Raw genomic sequence first — 12,248 nt, 5'->3', positions numbered from 1 at the left:
CTCGCCCGTGCACATCTAATCTGGCTCAGTAAATAGCAGGCGAGGTGCAGCAGAGGAAGGGTCAGGGTTATGTAATACAACGAACAGAACAAACTCCATATGACTGAGAGGTACTCTCATCAAACGTGACCTCGCAATTTAACTTTATGTTCACAGTGCCAAGGACACGTGACAGCCCACAATCCGTCACGCTTGTGGGGCCTACCTGTGCAGATACTTTCATTAGGTACAACTCACTCAATAAAAAGGTTAAGAGTACTCGAGTACAAGAATAGCAGTAGTAGTACAACTCCTGCACCGTTTGGAAAAGAGTGTATTTGTTCATGTACACTATGGTACACTTTTAAAGTAAACACGATTTTTAAAAAAAAAAAAAAAAACAACATAAAAAGGAAACAAACTGGCCTTTGTACACAGTTTAATTATTCCAGCCAAAACTTTACTTCTGCTGTGTCCAGTCACCGAGGCCTAACTCTATCTTTGTCCACTGAGTGAATGTTTATTAAATAAATAAATACACAATTTTCTTCTAATCTGTTTCTATTCAGATGAACTGTAGGATTTTTTTCTCTACTCATTAATACAAATAACTGAAGGCTTTTTCAGTTACTAAAACATGACAAAGTAGACTTGACGTCTGTACTCTGTAATATCGCCTCACATAAACATGTACTTTGATAGGTACACCGGCTCAGCTGTCTCTAAACGCAAATAGAGCCACTGCCTCTTGTTGGTAATGCAAGAAGAGAGCATCTCTGGATACACGGCATTGCGCCCTGACACAAATGGGCTATAGAAGCAGACGACCACCTTGGGTGCCACACCTGTCAGCTAAGAACAGGAGACTGAGGATACAGCTGACGCCAAAGTTGGACAATGGAAGAATGTTGTCTGGTCTTTTTGCCTCACAGGGTTCAAATCCAGTGTCCTTTCTGTGTGGAGTTTGCTTGTTCTTCTTCCTGCCCTATATCAATGATAGTTGATGTTGTAATAGTATGGGGGATACTTGGCACACTGTGCCCATTAGTACCAACTAAACATCAACTAACCATTGTTTAAAAACCACAGCCTGCCGATCACATCCATCCCTTTGTAAGCACAGGATACACGTCTTCCATTGGCTGCTTCCAGCACGATATGACATTATGTCACAAAGCTCAGATCATCTCAAACTGGTTTCTTGAACAAGACAATAAGTTCATTGTACTCCAATGTCCTCAACAGTCACCAGATCTCATTCCAGTAGAGCACCTTTGGGATGTGGTTTAACAGGAGATTCATATCCTGGATGTGCAGCTGGCAAAACTTTATCAACTGAGTGATGCTATCATTTCAATATGGACCAAAATCCCTGAGGAATGTTTCCAGCTCCTTGTTTAAAGTAGAAATTCAGTCAATTTTCTTGTTTATTAATAACTGTAAAGGCACTTTATTATGATGACACCAAATGAGCATTAACAATAAAACATGAAATGGAAAAAAACACTGATTTTTTTTATTTTTTAGCCCAGGGTGTATTGTTTGCTAATCATTAGTTTAACACATAGAGAAATAAAATAGAACGTGAATTACTCATTATAACATTTAACATAAAATATAGCTGAAGTTGTGAAAATAACATTAAGGGCTACAAACAAAATTGCAGAAAATCTGTAAAATAACAACTTTATTGGAGAGTGATGCTTGTCTCTGAACATGTAAGTGATGTGGATCATAACTGAACATTTAACTGCGAGTGATTAGTCATTTTACACAATACAATGCATACAATGCATATTGTAGGCAATGCACTTGTAATAAGTCTATCCATCCATCCATTCACTTCCGCTTATCCTTTTCAAGGTCGCGGGGGGCGCTGGAGCCTATCCCAGCTGTCATAGGGCGAGAGGCAGGGTACACCCTGGACAGGTCGCATGTCTGTCGCAGGGCTAACACACAGAGACAGACAACCATTCGCGCTCACATTCACACCTATGGTGTAATTTGGATTAATCAATTAACCTATCCCAACAATCTGCATGTCATTTAATGGTGGGCGGAAGCTGGAGTACCTGGAGGGAACCCACAGAAACACGGGGAGAACATGCAAACTCCACACAGAAAGACCCCAGCCTGATGGTGGAATTGAACTCAGGACCACCGTGCCGCCTTGTAATAATTTCCTGCATCACAGGTTCTTTGGCTTCTGATTCCTGGTCTTTAGCTTCTGACGAACGACTGCAACAGTGGTGAAGAAGTTTCCCGCGAAGAGAATAAGGAAGCAGAGCCCACACACTGAAACCTGGGATGACATTAGAGCATAGAGAACATGAGTAAGCAGAAGAGGACGAGTTGTATCCTAAACACACAGTTACCAGCATGTAATCTGTGCTAATGGTGACTGGATGTCGAATAGAAACTGTAAAATCTGGTGTGTATGAGACCACTGACCTGCCATTCTTTACACTCTGGGAGCTGAGCCATTCTGAATAGAGACAGCCCGTTGAAGAGCTGCCAGAACTGAGAGACAAAACACAAAGCCTCAGGGTTTGTTTCAGAAGTAGTGATTGTAGTACGCAGACACAGAGGAATGCTAAAGATTGAGTTGCTATCAAGATCAGCAAAAATCCAAACACTGTCTCCAGCCGCCTAAATACAATCGACATTAAGTCTTACATGACATCAGCATTTTTATCAGTGCCTATTCCATCTAAACCAGGAGTGTCAAACATGAGGCCCGGGGACCAGGAAAGGCCCGCAAAAGACTCGAAACAGGCCAACTGGACATCTTGAGAAAATGTGAAGGAGTGAATAGATTTTTTAACAGCTGTTTCACTTGTCATACGTTTTACAGTTTTTCCCATTGATAAAGGCACCCCCCACCTTGCCATTCACCTTACACCAAAAATAATTAAATTACCTGTTTTTCCATTATGATGGAAATGTCTCTTTTTTGTTTGCTTCTTTTTGTTTTTTGTTTGATTTACAGTGAGTTAGCAGTAAAAAATAATAATACTTTTTTTATTATTATTTTAGGCCAGTCTGGGTAATGAACCAGCAGAACCTTTTCTGTAATTTTACACACATTTTTCATGTTTTTGAATGGTCCTGCCCATTTAACATCAAAGTAGCCTGTTTGTGGCCCACGGTGTAAAATGACTTTGACATTCCTGATCTAAACCATGACAAAGCATGATTCTTTTTTTTCTTTTTTAATGCAAAATAAGCAGCTAGAAGAAGAAGCTTGTCAGTGTCACACAGACTGTACTCACATGACCAAAAAACAGGAAGGGTAAAAGAAACGTCAGCCCTTTCCACATCCAGGACTGAAATCCCTCTAAATACAGAAAGCACACAACAGTTTTATATTTTTGTAGGTTTGTTTTTACTTCCATATATGATTACAGCGAGGCCTGTGGTCACATTTCATTTAATGAATATAAAATCTGCCTGCTACGGGTGTCTCACCAACAGTCAGATCCATGTTGTGTCTTTCTCCCAGGGCTCGTAGTCTGTACAGACATCCGCTCTGATAATAGCACTGCAGACACTGAACGAAACCTGAAGCAAACAGTGATCATCAGGGTTTTGTTTGGTTTTAAAAGGAAAAGAAAAGCTGTAAGTGTGAAAGGAATAAGACCTTACTTTGATACAGAGAGTAGGCGAGGAACTGGTTCCTGAATATGTGGTACAGGTTTCCCTCTGGCCTTTGAGGATTAAAGGGAGGGCATTTGTAAATAAAGATTTAGAGTTTAAATGTGTTTTAAAGAGCATCAGGGTTTTGTTTTTTTTTAACCTATTCTACTCACCAAGTCAGCATTACACTGGACAAAACCACTGATATGTAGTGATGAAAAACCCACCAACCTTTGATTCTGTAATGCACAAGTTCTTTAATAAATAGGTCGTAGCAATTAATGAAAAAGATGATCGTGATTGGAGGTGCTGACCTGGAGCCATTGGTGATGAGGATACTCTCCCTGATAGTTAAGGTACAATAGTACCACACCAGCAGAAAATTGAGGATTACGTCAGAAAATCTAAAGCCAAGAGTTACGTTTAGAGAAACGTTGTCAGCTTGTATCTCACACAGTTGCATTCAGCTATTAATGATGACATTACGCTTTACCTGTAGATCACAAAGAAATAGCAAATGAAGGAGAACAGCAGCAGAATGACTGTGAGGCACAGCTTGAACTTCTCATATTCATCTTTGTAAGCAAATCTGCAAAAGCACAGGTTCGGAAAGAGTGAAGGATTGTCGAAATCCAGCAGCTGAGGACAGCTGTGCCAATGAAAGCACTTATCTGAATATTAAAGCTGTGGCTAGATAAATAAAAGCGGTGCTATAAGAGTGACTCAACAGAGAAAAATGCAAAAGTCAAATATTTATACTCGGCCCTTTTGGGTTTGATGGTCAAACTTACTTTGACTGCTTGTTGAAAAGCGTGACATTCACATTTCCAAGAACCAGACTGAGGTAAAGGCTGTAAGATCAAACAACCACATGATTTTTTTCTCTTTAGGTTAAAAAAGTGTTTTATTTAATGAAAGTCAGCTTATATTTTAAAATCTATTGATTACCTATTTTTCTTGGGAAGGAAAGCCTCCATCTGAAAGAAAGCATTTGGTCGAATCTTGATTTTCTCTTTTATTTCATCCAGAATCCTGACATCTTCTTCTGATGACCCTTTGCTGGATCTGACAAGTGACATAAGAGCACAAGATAACTTTGCATCATTGTATTGTCTCAGCCACTTCTAAAACCAAAGATATGACTGTTGCTGTTTATTTCTTCGCCAGTGAGGACACGCCAAAACTACTCAGTCTAATTCATAAAACCTGGTGGAAAGTTGGAACAAATGCAAATTAAGGACCCAAAATGATCTGCATGGCAGCATGCACTCCCTAAATGTTTTCCACCATACTGTCTGTGACTATATGTGTGTAACCTGACTGGCTCTATTTTTTCCGTAGGCTAATTCACTGTAAAAGTCCAGTTAATGCACTAATTTGAATTTACACAGGTCTTTTAAATTTCTTTGTGGTGTCATCCACCACAATTAATATTTAACTAATTTAGTAAGTAAGGAACACTTGTGGTGAACTGGTGAGTGTGCCAACGCTGTAAAACGTTCAAATCATAAATTTAGAACTGCAATAGTATTTCAGTTATGTTCTGCTGAGGTTCTTTTTTGCTTGTTTTTTGTGGAAATGTGATTTTTAATATTTGGATGGCCATTTAAAACAGTTTAGGGTTATAGACTTGTAAAGACTTGCAGCCAGTGTTAATGCTGCTCAGCCATTGGTCTTGTAGCAACACACTGGATGAGGGTTATGGAAATGTGGGACGAGGTATAAAGCCCAAGTTTCTCTTGGATGTGTTCATTTGAGTGTGAGTGTTAGAAAGAAAGCACTTAGGTGTAGGAAAGTTTTTGTGTGTGAATGAGGCATGTTGTATAAAGTTCTCCATATTAGGTGTAAGACTCAATTCAAGGCTTACACACCTGAAATGAGCAGAACTCCCCACAATTCTTATGATGCAATGCAAGATATAATTTACATTGTTGTACATCTGTGTACGTGTGTATCTCTAGGTGTGACTCACACTTACTTTTTCACCAGTTGGGATATCTCATTCACTCTTGTCCTCTGACGGGAGATAGAGGAAGAGCAGTTGTTTTGCAGTTTGGAAAGTTCATCCAGTTTCTTTAAATACATTCTGTGTGTCTCCTGCAGGACATTAAGAACACAAGGTTATAACAACAACACAGGAAATATATCCAATATATCTTTTTCAGCTTTCTGTGGATCTGTAAAAGAACATCATATATTCAGTATACAGTGCAAGGCTGTCCCGAGACTCTAAACTGATTATGGGCAGTTTCTTACCTGAAGTTGCTGATACTCTTCTTCCAGACCTTTCCATTCCTCCAGGATGTTTTTCAAATTTTCTGACATTTTGTAAACAGTAACGCTAAAAACAGCACATCAGCTTAGGGACGATGGTGTTCGAGCACCATGAAATGAGTTGAAATGCGATGGCGAAGTATTCCCAGGGTGTGGATCACGTCTCCATGTGCAGTTGATTGCATAAAGTGAACTTTGACTGGTACAAATGTGCAAGATTTTGTCTTGGACATTAATCTCTTTTTATCACAGTGTTAAATTATCACCTGCAGAGCTTAAGGTGGCAGGTGATTGTTAACTGCATTGCAGTCTTCACTTTTGCCATAGTACATCCAGCTCCATGCCATTTAATACACTTATATTACTACATGTTAGCAGCATCTAGTGGATTGTATTGGGCTACTGCAAGCCATACTTGTGTAATTTTGTTGTGACATAAGTAGTATGTTTGAATAATCTTCTTCTTTCCTGGCTGCTGCCTTTAGGGGTCGCCACACAGAATCATGCCTCCATCTCACCGTATCACTACGATCCCTCTGTGTGCCCTCCTTTACTAGATCCATGAATCTTCTCTGTGGTCTTCCTCCTGACTGGTAGCTTCATCAGCATCCTTTATCCAATATATCTACCATCCCTCCTCTGCACATGTCGAAGCATCTCAGCCGAGCCTCTCAAACCTTTTCTTCAAACTAATCAACCTGAGCTGTCCTGATCTACTCATTGCTGTTCTTTTCCATCCTGGGTCTTGCTCCTGTCATTTTAGTTGTGCCACTGTCTCCAAACTATACATCATAGCAGATGGTCTCACCCTTCCCTTTCACTCTTGCATCCTTCTGACGCAAATCAACCCTAACCCCTTCATCCACTCCACTCTGCCTGCACTCTCTTTTACACCTCTTTTGTGCACTGTGCTAGTTGCTTTGGATGGTTGACCCCTGGAATTTAAACTCATCTACATTTACTACCTTAAATCCTTGCATGTTTACCCATATCCCTGTAATTCACAGTGTTGGGCAAGTTACTTTGAAAAAGTAATTAATTATAGTTACTAGTTACTTCTTCAAAAAAAGTTACTCAGTTAGTAACTGAGTTACAATATTCTAAAAGTAATTAATTACTTGAAAAGTAACTATTGTGTTACTTTAAAAAAATGTTTAACCCTCTGGAGTCCAGGGTATAATTGGCCATTTTTAACTATTTTTGATTTGACTTCTACATTTCACCTTTAAAAACAGTTTATTTGCCTTGTTTGGTATCATTCATTGTATTAACACAATTGATCTAAACTATCTATATAACAATCAGCTGTTCTGCATTAAATAAGATGCCACACAAATTATTTGTGCCACTCCAAAAAAAACAACTTCTGACCATTACAAAGGAGAACATCACAGCCTGATACCTGCAGGTCTGACAGCAGCAGGTGTATCACTCCTCCTGTTTTCATTCAGCAGTCGCCTCATTGTTCTGACACACAACACAAAACTATCCACAACACTACACACTAACTACACAAGACAACACATTAACTACACACTCCAAACACGCTAAACATCACAAATCTCACACATCTCAAAACTCGCTCTCTCTCTTTTTCTGCTCTCTCTCTGGCCATCACGCCTAAAACTTCCCCCTCTTCCTAAACAACCAAATGTCATGTTGTCTCTTTTTTTTTTTGTTTAGTTTTTTTGCTCATAAGCAGAGAGTGCTTGCTAGCGCTGTCCTTAGACAGTAAACGTGACGAAACTATTGAGGAAAAAACGCTGCGTATATATTGTTTATCATGACTCTGGTTTTACGTGGCCTATCAACACAATTTAAAAATGGGTATATATCACCTTATTGGTTTGTCATCTTTAAGTGGTCATGTGATTGGCTTACCACAACTACTTTATTCTTCACTCGTGCGATTGTTTTGCCCCCTTAGCTCCAGGTGTTGTGCCAAAAAGTGATCGTCGGGCAGAAAGTGATTGTCACGGTTTGACAGGCAGACCGTGGGGGTGTAGGGAAGGAGGACCCAGGCGCGGTGCTCTGTGTGCGAACAGTGCATTTATTTACAGTGTATGGTGCAAAACAACAATAAATCCCCGTGTTTCCCAAGACTCCCATGTCGTGTCCCAGGGCTCGCAAAATATCAAAATCCCTGGTAGCCCTTCGGGCAGCGACTCTACAGTTTTTGGTAGCCCAAAATAAATTTAAGTAGCCCGAATAAAAAAGAGAGCAATTCTTTGATTGATGTTTTGTTTCCTGTTTTGTTTCCTTTACAATATTATGTATAATATTGTAAAGGAAACAAAACATTAATCAAAAAATTGTTGAAACACAAATTACAACATTGTATAAAAATTACAATCATCAACTCAAATACTTGGTTCTAATTGAACAGAAATTTCTATGAACTTGTAAGAACTGTGTAGAACATGAATCAGTCTGTGTCAGATCCTGAATTTGAAATTTCCACGGAAGTCACGGGTAAGAGGCAAGTGGAACCAAGATCTAGGCCATTTGCTTTTTGAAGTTTGCAAAGACTGCTAAATTTTGCCAGTGGTAGTTCACTCTTTGCAACATAGTACGCTGTTTTAAACTGATTTTCAGGTTTATTTTTAGTATGTTATTTGCAATTGGTGTTTGTTCTGGGAAAGATATTGCAGACTGAGAAATAAATAATTTCTTGCATTTCTCATGGGTTCTAATGGGGGCCTTTCTTAAAATGACTGTTCACAGTAACAAAGGCGCTTGTCGACTCAGAAATCGAGGGAAAACCAACAACACACCCGGCAGAACATTATGTTATTTACACGGATGCACATAAGTGGTCCGCATGTGCGCATTCGCTGTCAAAATAAAAGACGCGCACCAGATAAGAAGTTGCAACGCGCGTTTGCGTACATATAAAAGGCACTGTTTTTGTCCGCTAGAGTAGGATTTTCACGGCACATTCTGCACCAAATCTCTGTGCGTTCATCATCATAGTCAGCTACTTCTACCTCAGTTGCACGGAAGTAGCAACTGAGGAGCTAGCAACTGAGCAACTAAGAAGCGGTAAGCTGAAGACAGCTTCAACCGTCTGTTTGCTGAAAAATATTTTCTTGTTAGTAATGCTAACGGCGTAACGATAGGAATAGTAATTAGTTAGATTACTTGTTACTGAAAAAGGTAACGCCGTTAGTAACGCTGTTACTTGTAACGCCGTTATTCCCATCACTGGTAATTCATGCATGTAAATGAAAGGAAGAAACATTGTTCCATCAGAAATCATGATCAGAAGTCCAATTCCCAGCCACTTTAAGCAAATGAATCATGGTGTGTCTAGTCTGAGCTACAGTGGTATTGAGCATATACAACTCCCCAAAACAGGAGGTGACATTAACACTCTGCTTTTACACTCTGCATGAACTTTTTAAAATTTTGTATATTGTATATACTGTATGTGGTCAAAGGAGCTTGCAAAGAAAAGCGTCTGGACTTCTTTAAGTTGCTTGAAGACGTTTCACATCTCATCCGAGAAGCTTCTTCAGTTCTAAGGTCAAATGGCGGAGAGTCCCAGATTTAAACCCAGTGGGAGTATCCCCCCACAGGGGGACAAAAGGACCCCCTGATGATCCTCTAATCGCCTGAGCCAAGGTGTGAAACTGGGTGTGGGTCCCAATCAGCCAGGGTTTCGGGTGAGCTCATTATGAAACTTGGCCCCACCTTATCATGCGAATTCCTGAGGTCAGATGGCCCAGGATGTGAGTGGGCGTTAAGGCGTCTGGGGAGGGAACTCAAACTGGATTATAGATGGCAGACAGTTGGTGTCGTAAACCACCGCCTCTGTTCAAAGATGGTCGCTCACAGTGGACATAAATGGCTTCTTTCACTCCTCTTTCAAACCATCTGTCCTCTCTGTCCAAAATGTGAACATTGGCATCCTCGAAAGAGTGTCCTTTATCCTTAAAATGCAGATGGACTGCTGAGTCTTGTCCTGTGGAGGTGGCTCTTCTATGTTGTGCCATGCGCTTGTGAAGTGGCTTGTTTGAGTTCCCTCCCCAGACGTCTTAACGCCCACTCACATCCTTGAAATCTTTCTAATCATACAATACAATAAATAAGGAAACAAGTGTTCTGCTGTGTGCAAAGCCTTAATTTCTTCTTCTGCCTTCCTTAATTTTTCTTCTCTCCAGAGCATACCTCCACCTCTTCAGGCTCTTTTTCACCTGTTCCCTACTCTCACTACATATCACCATGTCGTCTGCAAACATCATACGCCACAGAAACCGCAGCCAGACCTCGTGTGCCAACCTGTCCATCACCACTGCAAACAAGAATAGCCTGATGTAATCCTATCCCTGTCTTCAACCCATCTGTCACTCCCAGTGTTGGGTAAGTTACTTTAAATTAGTAACTTGGTTACATTACTAGTTACTTCTATCAAAAGTAACTCAGTTACTTCAAGTTACTCGTTACTTTCAAAGTAACTAGTTACTAGGGAAAGTAACTTTGGTTTTACTCAGAATTCTCTTGTTAATGTGTTGCTTCCATAACTTTGCCAGTCTTCTAGCTTGCTTACTTGCCACAAGTGCACTGTGCCACCTACCAATAGAAAGGAAAAGATAATGTGCATATTTCCACGAGAGAAATCCCACGCCTGGACCGTCATTGACTGCTGCCATGATTCTAGCCTACCTCACAGCGTCATGTGCGCTTTTTACATCCAACACAAAAACCCCTGGCAAAACTTTGCTAGACCGGCCCCTGCACAGTTACCAGCTGTCAGCTATGTAAAAAAAAAAAGGATCCTGGTGTTATTTCTCAGAAACAGTTCATAACTTCCCTTCAACTCATTCATGTCACCCAAAAGGTAAACCTGTTTCTCCATCACCTGTTCAGCTCTGATGATTCAGTAAGAACATCTCCTGGTTTCATCTTCATGTTTCCCTCTCACCAGATAACCAAACCGATATCATGACCAGCAGCTTTTACAGCTGTGGCTCCAACAAACATCAGCTGATACTAGAAATTAATATTAAATAAATTCTAACAACAGCTGATCACGCTTAAACATGCTGCTGTTGTTTGACACGACCTCCACTGGTTTCCTCTTTCTGGCGCTAGGTGGGCGATAAACAAGCAAGAGAGAAAAGCCAATCAGCTGATTATTGATCAGTTTCATGATTGAAGTAGAAACAGGAGAGGGAGGGGAGAGAATGAGAGAAGAAGAGGCAGCTGTGCAGCAAAGACAGAATAACTCCAGCTTTGTGTCTTTTTCATTCTAGCTGAATTACAGGACAAACTGCATTCCTTTTCACCTCAATACGAAACACGGAATATTTTCTCTGAATACCAGATGATTCGGTTTTTTAGGGGACGGTTGGCAACTCTAATAATTAACCTTATGAACAAAATAAAGTTCAACATCAGTAACATAGCACCCACCCAGCTGTATAGAAACTCCGTCATGCTAGCTAGCACGCAGTACGAAAAAGTCAGCATAACAAAAATAAACTCCACCTAAACTTGGTTTATATCTGACCGGACTGCAGGTCATAACTTCTTACATGAAGTTCATTTCACCTGACACTCTCGGACCAGCGGCCGCTTCGGTCTCTCCTCTTGCCTCCCTTTTCCTTCATCCACCTGCTGGCCTCCACCACTTGCTAATGTTATTGAAACTGTGGAAGCTCCGCGATAGCCACCACACGAAGTAACGAATAACGAGCCTTTCTAAATCCCAGTAACGAGTAACGCGTTCCCGGTTTTGGCATAATAACTAGTTACCGTGCTCGTTACCACAATAATAACGTAGTTACTGTAACGCGTTACTTAATAACGCTTCACAGTAACTACTGGTCACTCCTACCACAAACCTCACCATTGTCTTGTTGCCCTCATTCATTTTCCGCACCACCCTCACATGCTTTTCTGCCACTCTTGACTTCCTCGTGCAGTACCACATTTCCTCTCTTAGTACCCTATCATATGCCTTCTTTAGACCCACAAAGACACAGTAGACCTCCCTCTGACCTTCTCTGTACTTCCCCATCAACACTCTTAAAGCAAAGATCTCAGAAGCTGTGTGCTTTCTCAGCATGAAGCCATACCGCTGTCACCTGATTGTCACTTCTTTTTGTAACCTAGCTTCAGACATATTTTTGTCTATATCTTCATAGTACCAATTTGATCTCTCTGTAGTTACTACAGCTCTGCATGTCCCCCTTATTTTTAATATTTGCTACCATACACTTCTTCTTTCATAAGCAATAATAGCTTTTAAAATAGTGAATCTAATAAATTTTGTGTAAAAATAGTGTTACTTATACTTAGGTTTGATGATAACAAAATGTAAAAAAAAAAAAAAAAAAAAAAAAAAAAACAGTTAA

General features: G+C 40.3%; 1 protein-coding gene and 1 long non-coding RNA gene across 3 annotated transcripts; both read right to left on the bottom strand.

Moving 5' to 3' along the window:
- Positions 1 to 369: 369 nt before the first annotated feature.
- Positions 370 to 7,154, bottom strand: tmem120ab (transmembrane protein 120Ab). 2 transcript variants are annotated; one of them, XM_085131267.1, is made up of 12 exons: positions 5,872 to 7,154; positions 5,594 to 5,712; positions 4,564 to 4,680; positions 4,407 to 4,466; positions 4,109 to 4,204; positions 3,930 to 4,019; positions 3,789 to 3,854; positions 3,625 to 3,686; positions 3,448 to 3,540; positions 3,252 to 3,316; positions 2,431 to 2,499; positions 370 to 2,281 (listed from the first exon to the last, which is right to left on the bottom strand). In XM_085131267.1, the coding sequence occupies exons 1-12, from the start codon at positions 5,938 to 5,940 to the stop codon at positions 2,168 to 2,170; spliced, it is 1,020 nt and encodes a 339-aa protein (XP_084987393.1). In that variant the 5' UTR covers positions 5,941 to 7,154; the 3' UTR covers positions 370 to 2,167. The 2 variants fall into 2 exon arrangements, with proteins under 2 accessions (XP_084987393.1, XP_084987392.1); XM_085131266.1 differs by having other exon boundaries at positions 3,789 to 4,019.
- A 394-nt stretch (positions 7,155 to 7,548) lies between these two features.
- LOC146504274 (uncharacterized) lies at positions 7,549 to 12,232 on the bottom strand. The gene is made up of 2 exons (XR_014868797.1): positions 11,716 to 12,232; positions 7,549 to 10,232 (listed from the first exon to the last, which is right to left on the bottom strand). It is a non-coding gene; the product is annotated as an uncharacterized LOC146504274 (long non-coding RNA).
- Between the last annotated feature and the right edge of the window lie 16 nt (positions 12,233 to 12,248).

The sequence above is a fragment of the Neolamprologus multifasciatus genome, chromosome 14 (assembly GCF_963576455.1).
Source record: "Neolamprologus multifasciatus chromosome 14, fNeoMul1.2, whole genome shotgun sequence".
Lineage (NCBI taxonomy): Eukaryota > Metazoa > Chordata > Actinopteri > Cichliformes > Cichlidae > Neolamprologus > Neolamprologus multifasciatus.
This window is presented reverse-complemented; position numbering and strand designations above follow the sequence as displayed.